The sequence below is a fragment of the Nelumbo nucifera genome, chromosome 8, assembly GCF_055504915.1.
Source record: "Nelumbo nucifera cultivar China Antique chromosome 8, China Antique-T2T, whole genome shotgun sequence".
NCBI classification, from domain to species: domain Eukaryota; kingdom Viridiplantae; phylum Streptophyta; class Magnoliopsida; order Proteales; family Nelumbonaceae; genus Nelumbo; species Nelumbo nucifera.
In genome coordinates, this window is record NC_142656.1 from 13,945,651 (window position 1) to 13,964,056 (window position 18,406).

Genomic DNA, 18,406 nt, shown 5'->3' on the forward strand with positions numbered 1-18,406 from the left:
TCCATCTGGTCCAATTGTCCAAAACCCAGAAACGCATTTGAGAGGCAAGAGTGAAGAAACCCAGTGTTACAGCCATGCAGGTTTACTTTCTCTTCAAGCCAAACCTAGTTGTCCTTCATGGCTTTTCTGCTTGTGCACACTTTGTTCTATTACTTGTTATGTCCGTGGCCTGGGTCTGCAACAGACTCAAGGTGAACAGCCATGAATGTACGGAGCAGAGGTTGAAGGATAACGCCAAGTTCTTACTTTACATTCCAACTCTTCTCTCTTGTTTGGGTATGTCTTTGTTTCATCTAATTTTATCCGTTTTAAACTACTTTTATTGGTACCGTGATGGGTGGTCTGAATCGTCTGAGAATTATCTTGCTATACAGTTTGATTTAGTACTCAGAACTCTTGCTTGGTTTGTAGTCTGTGGTTACTTACGTGCCTGTTTGTCTTATTCAAGTGAGAAGAAGTACCCAATATTTCCAAGGATTTGGTGGGGTTTCTACTTCTTACTTTCTTGTTCTTGCCTTGCTCTAGACATTGTATTGTATACACAACACAAATGCTACTTGCCCACCCATTTCTGGGTTTTGGACATTGGATCAGTACTCCCTGGTTCGTTCCTGTGTTACATTGGTTTATTTGGAGGTAGGAACAGAGAAAATACTATTCCTCTTCAAGAACCTCTTTTAAATGGTGTTGGTGGATCATCCAATGGGAATGGGATTAGAAATGTGAGTCCTTACTCAAGTGCAGGTCTTCTCAGTCTGTTGACATTTTCTTGGATCAGTCCTTTGATTTCACTTGGTAATAAGAAGACACTAGACCCAAATGATCTTCCTGAGATTGCAGAAATTGGTAGTGCTAATAGAATATTCCCAATTTTTATAAACAAGCTCGAATCTTATTGTGGAAGTGATAATGAAAGTAATGGAGTGGGATCACTCTTATTGTTAAAAGCCTTGATTTTATCAATGTGGAAGGAAATCCTATATTCAGCTTTCTTTGCTCTTGTAAACACAATCTCTTCTTATGTGGGTCCCTATCTAATGGAAACCTTCATCCAATACCTACATGACAGAGGAAACTCCACACTCAAAGGATGTCTATTAGTCTCGGTATTTCTTGTGGCAAAGCTTGTTGAGTGTCTTTCACAAGGTCAATTGCATTTCTGGGCTGATCGGTTTGGGATGCAGGGCCACACGGCACTGGTTGCACTTATCTATAAGAAGCTTCTCTCACTCTCCAGCCGTGCAAAGCAGGACTATACTAGTGGAGAGATTGTCAATCTCATGAGTGTTGATACTGAGAGGATTGGGGAATTCAGTTGGTATGCGATTCGTCTATGTCTTGTCCCATTCCAAATTGGAGTGGCCATGTTTATCTTGTACAGGAGCATGGGACCTGCTTCATTCATTACCTTGGCAGCTGCCATGACCATTATGGTAGGTAATATACCTGTGGGGAGATTGCAACAGAAGTTCCAGCTTGGTATGATGGAAGCAAAAGACGAACGCATGAAATCAACAGCTGAGATTCTGAGGAACATGAGAGTTCTCAAGCTTCAAGCTTGGGAGATGAGGTTCTTGTCCCAAATATATGAACTAAGGAAAAAAGAAGAGAATTTGTTGAGGAAGTATTTGTACACTTCGGTTGTGGAAGTGTTTCTTTTCTGTGGCGTACCTGCTTTTATGGCTGCCATCTCATTTCTGTCTTGTATACCTCTGGGCATTCCTTTGACTTCAGGAAGGATATTATCTGCCCTTGCAACATTCAGATATCTGCAAGTACCTATTGATGAACTTCCTGCTATAATTACCATGTTTGCTCAGATGAAGATCTCTCTTAACAGGATTGTCTCATTCCTCTGCCTTGAAGACCTCCATCCAGACATACTAGAGAAGCTCCCAAGAGGAAGCTCTAAGGTTTCAGTAGAAATAATTAATGGAAATTTCTCCTGGGATCTATCCTATGCAAACCCTACCCTTAGAAACTTAAACTTGCGAGTGTACAATGGCATGAAGGTGGCTATTTGTGGAACTGTTGGTTCTGGGAAGTCAAGCTTGCTGTCCTGCATATTGGGTGAAGTCCCCAGGCTATCTGGGACTGTTACGTTGGCAGGGAGTAAGGTATATGTTTCTCAGTCTTCTTGGATACAGGGTGGCACAATAGAATATAATATACTGTTTGGCAAAGAGATGGACAGGGAGAAGTATGAACAAGTTCTTGAAGTATGCTCCTTGAAGAGTGACATTGAGGTTCTTGATTTTGGGGATCAGACAATCATAGGTGAGAGGGGGATAAACCCGAGTGGTGGTCAGAAGCAAAGGATTCAAATTGCTCGTGCTTTGTACCAGGATGCTGATATCTATCTGTTTGATGACCCTTTCAGTGCTGTTGATGCTTACACGGGAACCCATCTCTTTAAGGTATCTCTTCTTTTGCTTTTGACACTTAATTGTTCCACTCAGCCTCAGAAACCTATTTCTTTAAATTTGCTCCTCTTCTTCCTTCAATTTTAAATCCTTGTGTGCATGAGCACGTTTGCATGTGTTTGTTTTTGTGTCTGCTTTCATCCATTTATGGATCACCTCAATTTAAGGTTTCATAATCGAGAGCAAATCAGCCCCCCACAACGTCCCACAGCACATTCAAACCGTGTATTGGGAACATCTCCTGATGGTGATACCAGAAGTGATGTTGTCATCATCGGAAGATGTTCACAATACATGGCGGGGATGTGCTGTGGGACGTTGTGGGGGGCTGATTTGAGCTCTTCATAATCTTGCATAATGTTGTTTGTTTCCATCACTTCCATGAAAGGATAAACTATATCTATATATGATGCTTTTGAATCTTATTAGGAAATAGGATACATTTCTCCATATGATCCTTAATAAACATGCAAACTCATCTGTGGCAGAGATGTTTACTTGGCCTTTTGGGATCAAAAACAGTGATCTATGTCACCCATCAGGTGGAATTTTTACCATATGCTGACCTTATCCTGGTGAGCACTTCTGTTCTTATTTTCTTCATCCATCAGGATATGTTTGTTCTCAGTAATAATTCCTCGACTCAGTGTACTTTCTTTTTTTCTCAAGTTAATGAATGATGGGATGATTACACAAGCAGGGAAGTATGATGATATTCTTATTTCAGGATCTGACTTCGTGGAACTGATTTCAGCACATGAGAAAGCTCTAAGGGCCATTGATTCCACAAAGAGTACATGTCCAAACCAGGTAGAAAATGAAGAAAACTTGCATTATTTTGTGGAAAATTGTAAAAAAGGAAAATTAAGAAAAGATGGAGTAAATAGTGAGTTTGATGAGATAGTAGTGCCGAAGGTGCAGTTTGTTCAAGAAGAAGATGGAGGCAAGGGCAAAGTTGGTATGTCTATCTATTGGACATACATTACAACATCATATAGAGGCGCCCTCATACCATGTATTTTGCTTGCCCAAATTCTCTTTCAATTTCTTCAAATTGGGAGCACATACTGGGTGGCTGGTACTTTTCCTGCTTCAGAAGATAAAAGAACTCCAACTGGAGGATTATTTCTTATACAATATGTTGCATTGGCCCTTGGAAGTTCTGTTTGTATCCTTGTTGCGGACTTGCTTCAAGCAATATCTGGATACAAGACAGCTACACTGCTATTCAAGAAGATGCACAATTGTGTTTTCCGAGCTCCAATGTCATTCTTTGACTCCACTTCTTCTGCATGTATCCTAAATAGAGTAAGTAACACCTTGTCTTGTTTACGTTATGATACTAACCGAGTACCCCTTTTAATGTGAATAAGACTTGTTTGCAGGCATCAATTGATCAAAGCGAGGTTGATGAGTCGATACCTAATTTAATAAAATGGTTTGCTTTTTCAACCATTCAACTTTTGGGAACAGTAATAATGATGTCCCAGGTTTATTGGCATGTTTTCATAATTTTTGTCCTTATGATCTCTATTTCTATCTGGTATCAGGTACATATCTATATATTCTCTGTGTTATTCAAAGTGCTCCTGATTTTTTTTGTAACATTTTTTACAGTTTCTTTATTCTGTTCCCTTAATTTAAAATTACAACACAACTTCTCATTGTCTATATCCTTTACCTAAAATTAACTAACAAATGTTCTCTCATTTTGTGTTTGAGTTTGTTTGTTGTGGCTTTCTTTTTTCTGTTTCTTCATGCCTGCACAAGTAAGTCGGAAACTTCATTTCCTTCTCTCATGATTCAAGTAATTTGCAGCAATACTGCATAGCCACAATAAAAGAGTTATCTCGGATGGTCGGTGTGCGGAATGCTGATATCATACAACATTTTACAGAAACAGCATCAGGGTCAACTACAATCAGGAGTTTTGATCAGGAATCGAGATTCATGGAAACAAAATCTCAAGCTAATTAATTCTTATCAACAACCCAATCTCTACCGTATTGGTGCAATGTTGTGGCTATTCTTCCGCTTGGATATATTGTCATTAGTGATGTTTACTTTCGCTTTGGTTCTTTTGATCACCTTACCAGGAGTAATTGATCCAAGTAAGTTCATTACATTTTTTTCTTCAAAAAAGTATTCCTTAAGTTTTCATTATTTACCAGTGGCTACTGCTTAGAGTTTCCTCTCCCCCCTCCATTTCTTCTTCCAGTCATTGCAGGGTTAGCAGTGATGTATGGACTTACTTTGAACATGCTACAAGAAGATATCATATTTACCCTATGCGACCTTGAGAATAAAATTGTATCTGTAGAGAGAATACTTCAATACGCATGCATTCCCCATGAACCTCCTCCCATAATAGAAGGAAATAGACCTGATCCTAACTGGCCATCCTGTGGAGAAGTTGAGATTCAGAATTTACAGGTGAGGTCAAGTCTCAATGTATGGCATTTTATTTTGAATGAATGAAAAATACATAATCCAATAGTAACTAGGAAATCTGTGTAATTATCTATTACCAGAAAAAAGAAATAATAATTAACATACACATGGGCCTAAAAATAAGAATGCGATGCATGTCCAGGAGTCTGACTTGGGAAGAAAAAACAGACTTGTAGACTTGCCTATAGAAAAGTATAAAATCTTTAAGTAGTTCATATCTTTTTGTATTTCAATATTACATATGTATAGAAAATGGGTTTAAAGTTTATATTTGTGTTTTAATAATTTTTCATAAGAAAATCGGCATCCATTTTGTACATTAGCTATTTATTTATATCAGATAAGGGAGGACAGAAAGGAAAATATTACACAGAAATGTCCTCCAACAACCCATGGAGTGTTAGAATCATAGATAACTCTGACATGGATACTTCATCAATTTAGGAGAGTCCAGGCAACATTAACATTAATCCATGTTCCAAACTTTCAATATTTGTAATAGATGTCTATATGCTTGTAGAACACAGCTTTCATTTTCTTCCAGCAAAATAGAAATGTTGTAGTTTCTCAATATTTTTTTAACAACCCCAAGTGGATTCAGGTTCGTTATGCCCCACACTTGGCCCATGTTTTGTGTGGTATTACATGCACCTTCAATGGTGGAGAAAATATTGGGATTGTTGGGAGAACAGGCAGTGGCAAATCTACTCTTATACATTCGTTATTCCGCCTTGTGGATCCAACCTGTGGTCAAATTCTAATCGATGGTATTGACATTAGAAATATAGGGCTGCAGGATCTGAGGTCCAGATTAAGTATCATTCCACAAGACCCCACTATGTTCAAGGGTACCCTGCGAAGCAACCTTGATCCACTTGGTGAGTACACAGACCAACAAATATGGGAAGCTCTAGACAAGTGTCAACTGGGAGAAGAAATTAGGAAGAAAGAGGAAAAGCTTGATTCAGAAGGTTTGAATTTGCACATATGCTCATTACAGAAGCATAGCATATTCCTGGGTTAACTTTTGTGGTTAATGGGATTTTTTTGCAGTAGTTGAGAATGGTGAAAATTGGAGCCTTGGTCGGCGACAGCTGGTCTGCTTAGGACGGGTTTTACTAAAACAGAGTAAAATTCTTGTTCTTGACGAAGCAACAGCTTCATTAGATACAGCAACTGATAGCCTGATCCAGAGAACAATAAGAGATCAATTTTCAGGGTCAACAGTCATCAGTGTAGCTCATCGAATAGATTCTGTCCTTGATAGTGACATGATCTTGCTACTTGATCAAGGTTGGTTGGCATGGATAAATTGGTATTTTTCTGCTGGGTGGTTACTTTGTTCAAAAACTTGTTTCCCAATTTTTTTTTCTATTTTTGTCAGGTCTTATTGTGGAGTATGACCACCCAAGAAAATTGCTAAAAAACAAATCTTCAGCATTCACAAAACTTGTAGCAGAGTATACCTTAAGGGTCAATCTAGGAAGGAATATCATGAAATAGGCTTGTCTCAAACAAGATAGGTAATTGGGTTGATAAGGAAGATCTGTCAGAGCTGATAGTCTGCAGGAGAGGTCATCTCTTTATGTCTGTGAGTAATGTGCAACATTTTAACTATTTATGATAAAGTCTTTTAATTTAGTAAATCATAACCAGAAATGGGTAGTATCTAACTTTTGGTGCTCTTCCATTGGCAGATCCCTCAGAATGGCATCTCTTGAGGCATAGCCAGTGTCAAATGGAACAATCATGGATCATGCAATACTAGTCATTACTTGCTACTTGGAACTGGTGTCATCCAAGTCAATGGTCTCATGTAACCAATCTGATTTGTAGGGAACAAGTGTAAATTTACAAGGATTTTAGGGTCAAATGTGATGCTAGCAAGTTAGGAGTGTGTTTTTAGTAAGTAGACGTTATATGATAATTAGTTTGGGAGTTTAATCAATATAAAATGGTTGTGTATTTGCAGGTGATTAACTATTTAGCAGTTTTAATGGCAAGTACATAGAGAACGTTCACAGTTCACACTCTGATAAATAATTATTTTATCATTTAAGCTCTAATTTTTCTTTTTTCCTTTTTTTTCTGGTAGATTGGCTGTAGTTTTCAACATTTCAGATATGATGATTAAAGAACTTATACGAGGTTTGCCTTCATTATTAGTAAGGAAAAGGCACAAAAAAAAGAAAGGGCTTTTATATCTTCTCTAAATTTAAAATAGAGATTTTGTTAATCTATAGACATGTAGATTTGTAATTTTATAAGGAAAGATAGGTTTTTTAACTATCAAAAAAAATGGAAGGTAGGTTTTGACAAAAAAATTGTGTAGGTTTACAACACCATGTTAAAGGCAGGAAAGTTTGTTTCTGTAATTTGCAGATTGCAGATAAGCTTTATTACTCTTCAATTATTGTGTCATATACCCCTCAAAGCTGTAAAGGGGTAGCTCACAGGTTGGCACAACAGGCTTTACATATCTCTTGAGTTACATTTTGGTCTGATCCTCTGGAATTCTTGCTAAGATCTTTACATATGGATCTTTTGTAACTCTGTTTTTGATGGATGGAATCAACCTTTGGTTTAAAAAAATAATAATAATAATAAATTGTTGAAGATAAAAGTTTAACGAGCGTACTACTTCCACGCAACTTGGTCTAGGAAAGTTTTATGTATTTCTTTATTCAAAATATGCCATTATATCCCTGATACCTCCACGGTTCCACTATTATTTGCAAGAAGATTGACAAAAAAAGCATGTATTTGCTCAAGTTAAAGACTGATCTTTGTGTATATGAATCTGCAAGACAATGATATGCTGACCACTTGATTGTAAATGTCCCTGAAAGTTTGAAACCTAGGTTTAAAATACCAAAATATCAGGCCCTATAATGCAGATTCCAGACTTCTTTTTTTATCATTATGATATGACAGTGATAGTTACAATTTCTACTATTCTAGTTAAATTTATCACTAGAATAGTGATAAATTTTCCTGCTTTTCTTTTAATGGTTTACTTTCCTGGTTTCCAGGTAACAATATGGCATAATGATACCAGACATTTACAGTTCTAAATCTGGTGGCTCTGAAAAATAATGTTGATAACAGCACTCCATCTTTACAATCCGCAACATATTAACTGATCTTATTATGATGAAACTTGTCACATCGGATGAGGCCATCAACCAAATTGTTTGTTACGAAATGGGTGCCATCTAACATCTAGGAGAGTTATGACCCATCAAAATAGGTCTCAAATGAATAGAAATATCATCCATATGAATTAATATTGTCTTTGTAAACTCTTCATTTGCTCATCTGTATACAAAGTCAGCTCCTTTTGTCTATGGGGTACATGATAATACTATCTTAACCAGATACCACCTGTTAGGCAGCATAGCACGTATCATCCCACTTTATCCTACAACCTAAATATATCCAGTGGCAAGAGATCTCATAATGACTTTCTTTTGATTGGACTCCAGGCGAGGATACAGAACTGGGGACACTTCTTGATGAAGGATGATTTGGCACAACCTAGTAAGTAGAGGTTATGTGGACGAGATCTGTTCGAGGGATGACAACTCAGTGAAAAGAGCTCAGTCAGCAACAATTAGAATTCGGGTATTCGATCACCTCGGCCCAAAACCACCTCGGCATAAAGGCACCTTGACACCCAATTTAGTTCAGGGCTAAAGAATCGAAGCGCCATGTAATCGACTCCAGAAGCCTCATAACGGACTCCGAATTTTCCAGGATCACAACATCTAATAACAGGGCTCATCCTCGCTCTGCCCGAATCGGAGGAAAGCGATAAACCTTATCAACTGACGCATTTCTCTCCTTCAAAAACGGAGATCTTATCTATGCAGCTCGGAGATCCTGGAGCTTTCTCGTAAGATTCACGGCTACTCCACTATATAAGGACATTGAACCTCAAGGCAAAGGTACGCGCGATTATTTGCTCATTAGCACTCAACTATTCAGCTCGCATCCATAATATAGTACTGACTTAAGCATCGGAGCAACCTCGCCGGGTTAGCCGCCCCAGGTTCTCTGATCTTTTATCTTGTACCTTGGTCTAGCTCGCCACGCGACTAGGGTCCAAATCATCCTCCAGCTAGGAGTATCCAGATCGCGCACCATCAATTGGCGTCGTCTGTGGAAACCGATCAAAAGGTCATCCCAATTTCAGTTGTAGTTCTAGCTTTCGATCTACCTCAATGGATTCTTCCAGCAACATCGGAAAAAGCATCGAGATGAATGTCACCGGGGGGCAAGATCAGCAAACCTTCCCCAAGGCTCCACAGTGTGCATCGGCCAGTTTACCATTCCCCTTACGGCTCTAGGGGTTCCGTCACTGCCTATACCACAAGGCACCACGCAAGTGAGCATCCCGCTTCCTCTAGTGGGCGTGACTTTCTCTAAGCCATTTGTGGTCCCCCCTGGAATCGAGCACTCCCAATTCTGTGACCTTGTTCAGTGCGTCCAAACGATGCAGATCTAGATGCAGCAGGTCCAACAACTTCAGCAGTACTAACTGTACCAATAGTTCCCTCCACTGCAGCCAAACCAATAGCCAATTCCGCCCCAGCACCTAGGGTTGCGCCAGGGCCAAAACCAGAACTGGCCTGGAACTAGCCAGAATGTTTGCCGATCCCCCAATCCCCCCATCGGGGTGAGGGGACCTCACAGGTGAGGGTCCCTCCCAGGGGTCAAACTTCACCTCGTGGAAGGAGAAACTTTAGAAATAGACCTGAGGATAGCCAACTCAACAGAGCCAACCCGCTATGGCACTCTCAGTAGGAAAACAATGGATCGCGAGGAGATAACAACCAGCCCGGAGCTCGAGGTGCGAACTCAAGGTTGAACCCTTCGGTGCCTCGTGATAGCTAGTGCGAACTCCACAGCCAGAACTCGGCAAGAAGGAACCAGGATCCACCTCGCAACAATGTCCGCAATGATGTCGAGATACCAAACCAGACTGAGGTCAGCAACACCAATGTTGAGCCGGTGAAGAAGCAACAACGGTGACGCCGCAAGACACGCTGCTCCTCGGCCAGAAACAGCCTGCCAGTAAAGCCAAGCCAACAAGCAGAGTGAGCTAAAGAAAGGGAAGAAGTGAGATTGGTGGCAACGAAAACTGCACCCCCTTTGCTTAGTCGGTCATCTCCTCTGTCTCCCGAGCTCCTAGCAACCCTAATGCCGAAAGACTTCAAGGTTCCTCCATTAAATAAGTATGACGGGTCGTTTGACCCCAATGATCACATGGATTCTTTCCAGTCTCAGATGCACCTAACCGGGGCTGACGAATCCTGCATGTGTGTAGCCTTCTCTACCATGTCCAGGGGGTAATTCAAACCTGGTATAGGAACCTCGCACCGGGCTCCATCAAAAGCTAGGCGTAGTTTGCTGACTTGTTCACCGCGCATTTCATTACCAGCAAGAAATGCCCGAAGTCACAAGAAAGCCTTTTGAACGTGATGTAGAGGGAAGGAGAATCAATCAAAAGCTACATCAAGTGCTTCAATGATACTTGCCTGTAGATACCGGACCTCGATCCAGCGGTGCATCTCATTGCAACAAAGAAATGGATCACTCACAAAGAGTTCAAGTGGCGTGTGGTAGCCAACAAACCAAAAGATATCATCGAGTTCCTTAAGTTGGCAGACAAATTCATCGATACCGAGGAGGAGATTAACTAGAAGACTAACAATCCACTGGTTGAAAAGAGGAAAAGAGAGAATAAAGGGACAAGCAATGGCGGGCAGAAAAGAAAGAAGAGCAAATCCCCGAGTAGGGGAAGAAGCAAGTCAAGAAGCAGGTCCCCCTCGCGCGGCCACAAGTCAGGTTGGCGTTCTAGGACTCTGTCCGTAGAAAGAACGAACTATACACCTCTAAATGCTAAGCGAGAGATCTTAATAGCTATTAAGGACTCCTCCTTTGTCAAATGGCCTCCCAGGCTAAGGGGAGACCCGACAACAAGAAACTCGAATGTCTACTACCACTTCCATCGAGATCATGGACACAACACGGAAAATTGCAAGAATCTCCGCAATGAGATCGAAGAACTTATCCATCGAGGGTACCTAAATAATTACATCCTGCAAGAAGAGAGGGGGCAGGCAGACCGACAGGGGGATCGTCAAGGGGACCAAAGGAGAAATTCCCCCGAGACTAGCAAGCTGAATGAGCAACCACCTCGGCAGCTCCCAGAGGAGAGACCAGTTCGCAGAGTGATCAATATGATCACAAGCGGGTCCATCATTGCGGGATGTACATCAGCAGTTGGGAGGACCTCAGTACATGAATTGGAGAATGAAAGCGGAAACCCGCCAAAGCAACCTCGGCTCGAAGAACCAATTTACTTCACAGAGGATGACGCGCGTGGGATCTAGTACCCGCACGATGATGCTTTAGTAGTGAAGCTAAGGATCAACAACTTCGACGTGAAACGCATCTTAGTACACTCAGGCAGTTCAGCAGACATACTCTTTAAGGAGACTTTCGATAAATTACAGTTACAATAGAGCGACCTGAAATCGGCAGATACACCCTTGATAGGGTTCAACGGTGAGGAGATCAGGCCTCTTGGTCGAGTCATAGCACCCGTGGAGGCAAGCACATGGCCGAACATCGTACGATTTGAGCACACATTCTTGGTGGTCATGACTCCCTCCCCCTACAATGCGATAGTAGGTCAGCCTATCACGCATGTTTTACGTGCGATAGTGTCCATTTACTACTTAGCGATGAAGTTCCCAACTGACTATGGAATAAGGGTCGTGCGAGGTGACCAGCTCGAATCCCGCAAGTGTTACGTGGCTGCTTTGAAAGGAAAAACAAAGCTAGCAGAGGACATCGAACTTGAGCAACCAGCGGAGTATACCGATGAGCGAGCTGCCCTGAAAGAAGAAACAACCCAGATTCCAGTCTCTGCTACCGAATCGACCAGAACTTTTCAGATCAGTGCCTCAATCAACGAACCACTTCGAACCCAGCTAGTAAGTTTTTTACTTGAAAATTTAGATATTTTTGCTTGGTCCGCGGCAGAGATCCCCGGGATTGATCCTAAAGTTATAACTCACAAGCTTAATGCTGACCCTTTAGTTATGCCAGTAAGACAAAAGAAACACAACCCACTCCGAAACGTTGGAGGGTAGTCGCTGAGGAGGTCGGGAAGCTCTTCGCGGCAGACTTCATCAGGAAAGTCCATTACCCGAGTTGGGTGGCTAACCCAGTTCTGGTGAAGAAGGCCAATGGCAAGTGGCTCATGTGCATCGACTACACTGACCTAAACAGAGCCTGTCCGAAAGACTATTTCCTACTGCCCAAGATTGACCGCCTAGTGGACACGACCTCAGGGCATGATTTGATGAGTTTTCCGGATGCCTATTTCGGTTACAACCAGATTAGGATGGATCATGCTAATGAAGACAATACCGCTTTCATAACTGAGCTCGTGCTATATTGTTACAAGGTTATGCCCTTTGGATTGAAAAATGTTGGGGCAACATTCCAGCGCCTTGTAAATAAAGTTTTTGAGCCGTTGATCGGCTATAAAGTAGAATGTTATGTTGATGAAATGGTCGTGAAGAACCAGTTTTTGAGCTCTTTGTTGAATGATTTAAATGATGTTTTTCAAATTTTAAGAAGATATAATATGAAATTAAATCCGAATAAATGTGTCTTCGGAGTCACTTCGGGTAAATTCCTATGGTATATAATCAACCGACGTGGCATCAAGGCCAACCTAGAAAAAATAAAGGCAATCCTAAATATGAGACCACCCCAGAAAATAAAAAAAGTCCAGAGGCTGACTGGCTGGATAGCTGCCCTAAGCCGCTTCATGTCTAAATCGGCATAACATGCCTACCCTTTTATAAAGCTATAAAAAAGAGCAAGAACTTTGAATGGACCAAAGAGTGTTAGTTCGCCTTTGACAACTTGAAAAGGTACTTAAGTACCGCACCAGTTTTAACTCGACCTGAAGAAGGAGATGTGTTAAAACTATACCTCTCCGCGAGCGACGAAGTAGTTAGTTCGGTATTGATCAAAGAAGTAGATTGGGTTCAACGACCCATCTACTATGTTAGTAAAGTTTTGTAGGACGTAGAGACTAGGTATCTGGAGATCGAGAAACTAGCATACGTGTTGGTCATAGCAGCCCGGAAACTACGCCCATACTTCCAAGCCCACACCATCGTTGTTCTCACCAACAAACCTTAAGGCAGATTCTGCTTAAGCACGAGGTATTTGGAAGATTAACGAAGTGGTCCATCGAGCTGATACGATATTCAGTTCGAGGCACGACCAACAATCAAAGCCCAGGTCTTGGCAGACTTCATAGCAGAGTGCATGTTCGGTGCAATAACCCCTGAATTGGCCAAGCTCGCTCACACGACAAAGGCATCAACCAGTGTGGCACCGGACCCAGTCAGGGTGGTACCGACTTGGGATGAGGATCCCTAGATCCTCCACGTTGATGACTCATCCAACCAGCGGGGAAGTGGTGCAGGACTGATACTGTACGGCCCAAGTGAGGTGAAGCTGGAGTATGCTCTCCGGTTCAGATTCGAGGCTCGAACAACGAGGCAGAGTATGAAGCGCTGATCGTCGGGTTGAACTTAACAAGGGAAATGAAAGCAAAGCACATTATCGTATGTAGCAATTCACAACTAGTGGTCAACTAAGTCACTAGCGATTACGGAACCCGTGACCCAACTATGGCAGCTTACCTGTCCAAAGTCAGAGAAATCCTGCATAGATTCATTTCCTATTTTATCAGATAAATTCCAAGGTCCGAGAATGCTGAGGCCGATGCCTTATCACATCTAGCAAGCACAAGCGACAACACTATGCGAACTGTGTACATAGAGGACTTACCTCAGCCCAGCATTCTCGGGGGGGCAGAAGAGGTTGCTCCCATGTTGCAAGCAAAACTAAGCTGGATCAACCCGCTCGTTGGTTATCTTCTCCATGGGACCCTACTTGTAGAATGCAATGTGGCTCAGAGGGTAGAGCGTCAATCATCTAAGTACATCCTCATAGACAGACAACTATACAAGAAATCCTTCACGCTTCCCTACCTGCGCTGCCTGCGACCCTCAGAAGTAAGCTCTCATTTCGCGACACCCATGAAGGCTTGTGCGATGGACACTTGTGGGGCAGAGCCCTTTCATAAAAAGTGTTAAGGCAAGGCTATTATTGGCCCACAATGAAGGCGGATGCACTTGAGATCATCAAGAAATGCGACAAATGTTAGAGGCATGCCAATATCCATCACCAACCTGCTGCTGATTTGAAATACCTTACCAGCTCGTGGCCCTTCGCATAGTGGGGAATCGACATCCTTAGTCCTTTCCCGCCAGCAATAGGGCAGATGAGGTTCTTGGTTGTAGCAGTAGATTATTTTACGAAGCGGGTGGAAGCCGAACCCTTGGTAACCATCACAGACCGTAACATACAGAGTTTCTTCTAGAGAAGCATAGTATGCCGCTTCGGACTACCCCGGGTGTTGATATCTGACAATGGGAAGTAGTTCAAAGATATTAAGTTTCAAAGCTGATGTGTCGAGATGGGGATTCAGCAAAACTTCACCTTAGTGGCATACCCCCAAGCGAACGGACAAGTAGAAGTAACTAACAGGGCGATACTTCGCGGATTGAAAGCTTGCCTAGCTCAAGCAAAGGGATTGTGGGTGGACGAGCTACACAATGTCCTTTGGGCCTATTGAACTACCATCAAGACCGCGACGGGTGAGACCCCCTACAACCTCACGTATTGTACAGAGGCGGTGATCCCGACAGAGATCGAGGTACCCACATTGCAATTTGAGGCCTATTATGAGGAAACAAATGACGACGAGCTCTGTACCAACCTAGACCTGGTAGAGGAGGTGCGAGACCTATCCTACATTCGGACTGCTGCATACCAACAGAGAATAGCTCGGTACTATAATGATCCGAGGTCAAGCTCGGGGAACTTCTGCCGCACCAGCCACTTGTAAAGCTTGAAGCCTAATCGATACGAGCCAGAACCGTACTCGACCTAGAGGTCGTGAAACTCGGGGGACTCCTTGAACTCTTTGATGGCACGATCTCTCTCCTAAATCTTCACCTCCTGAATTGCGGTGTCGAAGATTTCAGTGCGCTCATTGATCATTGCCTCAAGGTTTTCGTTCTCTCAGTGGAGAGCTTCCTTCTCCCCCTTAAGCTTCTTCTTCTCCTCCATTAGTAGCAAAATCAGCTCCTCCTGGCTTCGAGCTCCCTTTTTTGCCCTAAGAATTTCACCCCGAGCTAAGTCCAGCTCGCGGTAAAGCTTTCGAGCGTTCTCTTTGGCCTCCCGATCTCACTTCAAGCGGATCTCAGATTGATAGACTAGCGAGTGGATAGCAGAGTTCACCTAAAAAGGAAAGCAAGCGTAAGTATCATTGACAAAAGGATAAGAAAATAGATGAAGAGGCAGGTTACTTACCGCCATACAATAGCTGGCCGCTTTTCCTCCAAGCTGACTTGTTGGCATGTCAGCCCACTCCACGACCTCCGCAGGAAACATTACGCCTTTGCTTTTGAGGAGCCTGAGCCTCGGAGTCATTATGCTTTCCTTTGTTGAGGAGGGATGAGGCTCGGGCACTGAAGTACCTTTGGGCTCGCGGGGGTGGGGTCTCCTCATCCTGATCTTTTTCTAGGTCAACAACTGGAGGATGGGGATGAACATCCTCCCCTGGGAGCTCGGCAGAGGTTGGCTCTAGCGCTGTGACCTCGGGTTCAGCAGGTACCGAAGAGGTAGCCTCCTCTCGACTGGATCTTTTCGAGGCCTTTCTCTTCTTCCCCTTCTGAACACTCTTCAAGAGGTTAGCGACGTCGACACCCATCATAGCTCCTACAAAAGAGAAGAAAAAAAGAATTTTTTCCAGTCAACTACGAACTAAAGTAAGTGCAAAAAGAGAAAAGAGAGAAGTAATGTGTGTGCCGAGGTAGAGGTCTACCGGGAGGACTCAGCCCAGCTTGCCCAAGCTTCTCCTCGGTCAAGAAATCTTCCATCTCAAGGCCAAGGTCCCTCCAAGAATGGATGACCACCCTAGTCTCTGCATCCAGCCTCACCCCGGGGTCCTTAATGGCCACTCGCCAATGAGTCGGGAATGGCCATCCTTTGGGGTTCCGAACAAAAAAGTGCCTTCTCTTCCAGGCTGATACCTTGTTTGGGTTACCGAATAGAACCTTGAACCCGGGGCGAGGTGAGATATAGTAACTCTGTCGGGTGTCACCGAACACGCAAGAAGAATTTTTCTTAATGGAACAAATTGAGCTAAAGGTATCTAGAGAGAGAGGTCGGTTGTACTCGTGGAAGAGTGATATCGTACTAACAATAGTACGGATGGAGTTCAAGTGTAGCTAATCGATGGTGACGTCAAAAAATTAATAATTTCTATGATGAAGTGGTGGAGTGGGAAGTGCAGCCCAGCTACGAGCTGCTCATCAAAAACCATGAGTTCATAATGGTCATGAACCCAAGGGTATTGACCCAAAGGAATGCTGAAGACGAGAGTATCGGGGAGACGGTAACGAGCTATTAAGGACAACAATTTGTCTAAGGTCATCGTGAAAGGGCTGAAGTTGTCTGGATCCCGACCTCGAGTAGAAGACGAGACCCCCTCTCTAGAGGTCGACCGCTCTGCCTGAGGTTCGGGTCCCTCAAACCAGGCTGGCCCGACGTCAGGTAAAGGCACTTCTCCTAAAAGGTTCAAAGAGAAGCTCTCTAGCGAAAAGCTAGCCTCACCAGCGAGAGCTGAGGACCACACCTTGGCACCCTCGGGCTCACTAGAATCACTAAGTAACCTATATATGCTAGCACTAGACATATTGGGCAGAAAAAAGGAAAAGAAAAAGGAAAAGGGGACAACCAGTGCAAGAAGACTAACTCACCGAAGAAGGTGATAATGACCTCAGACTTAAGGGGAGAAAATGGCGAGCTGAAGGACTCCGATGCGATCTCAAGAAAGCTCAGTTACACGATTTATGGCTAGGATAATGGGCCCTTCGGCCCCTATTTATAATCCTCCACATTTGGCAATCGACGGTTGAGATCTGTGCGATCTAATGGCTCCCATGAAAACCGGCTACACGCTACCCGAGGATGAAATCGGTTGAGTGCGCCCTTTGACGTCCGCGCGCAACCAAGATGCAATCTGGATCATTTCCTGGTTGAGTCAAATGATTGAACAGGTCCGACCAACGGTCCGCCCTCCATGTCACCTAGACTTTGTGCCAAATCCACTTGAACTCGTTATGAACTCCTCGTGTCAGGTCAGGACCCCTGGCACGAGGAGTGGGGGGCAATTGATGAAGGGTGACTTGGCACGACCTAGTAAGTAGAGGTCATGTGGACGCGATCTGCTCAAGGGATGACAACTTAGCGAAAAGAGCCCAGTCAGCAACAATTAGAGCTTGGGTATTCGGTCACCTTGGCATAAAGGCACATAGACACCCAATTTAGTTCGGGGCTAAAGAACTGAAGCGTCACATAATTGACTCCAAAAGCCTCCCCAGTGGACTTCGAATTTCCTAGGATCACGACATCTAATAACATGGCTCATTCTCACTCTACCCGAATCGGAGGAAAGCAATAAACCTTATCAACTAATGCATTGCTCTCCTTCAAAAATAGAACAGATCTTATCTATGCAGCCCAGAGATCCCGAAGCTTTTTCGTAAGATTCACGACTACTCCACTATATAAGGACATTGAACCTCAAGGCAAAGGTATGCGCGATTATTTGCTCACTAGCACTCAAGTATTCAACTCGCATCCATACTGAGTTAAGCATTGGAGCGACCTCGCCGGGTTAGCCACCCCAAATTCTTTGATCTTTTATCTTGCAGCTTGGTCCAGCTTGCCATGCGACTAGAGTCCTAATCATCTTTCAGCTAGAAATATCCACATCGCACACCATCATTTCTTATCTTATGCCCTTTCAGAATAGATATTCAGGTAAGGGCTAATAAATATATCTACCATCTAGGTTGTAATGGTTAAGCCACTCCTCTAGCATAAAACCACAATAGAAATCTAGCTGTAGGGTTGTCATATAACATGAAGGTAACTATGATTCTATGAGGTGCCTTGAGCTTGTGTTCTCTTCCCCATATTGAGCTTATGTGTCTACAAGCCTACAATAAAGAGAAAGAATAGTTCATCAATAAATTAAGGAAAAAGAAAAGGAGAAACAAAAGGTGATGGGACCAACTGTCAAAAATCAAAATGATCTTTGATGAATATTGACATTCCTTTCTTCACAGAAACTCTTTCTCCATAACATCATTACCCATTAACAGTGCCCTGTATATGGTCGAACCAGAGTTGTCCTCTTCAACTCAACGGGCCTAAACTTGATATTAATGTCATGGATATGGGTCGGCCACCTAAGTATCAACTGGGCTACCAAGCTAATCCTGTTGAGGTCAGGTCAGCTCAGGCACCAAATAACCACAACCTAAACTTCATAAATTTTGGACTGCCGAGAAAGATTC

General features: G+C 43.0%; 1 protein-coding gene across 1 annotated transcript; it reads left to right on the forward strand.

Annotated features, from left to right (window-relative positions):
• On the forward strand, positions 1-7,046 carry LOC104592389 (ABC transporter C family member 3-like). The gene is given in 11 exon segments (XM_010251736.3): positions 1-2,417; positions 2,912-2,998; positions 3,093-3,731; positions 3,809-3,973; positions 4,242-4,379; positions 4,381-4,534; positions 4,642-4,856; positions 5,476-5,845; positions 5,928-6,167; positions 6,259-6,465; positions 6,572-7,046. Coding segments are annotated over 10 exon segments (4,470 nt in total). The 5' UTR covers positions 1-74; the 3' UTR covers positions 6,378-6,465; positions 6,572-7,046.
• The last annotated feature ends 11,360 nt before the right edge of the window (positions 7,047-18,406 follow it).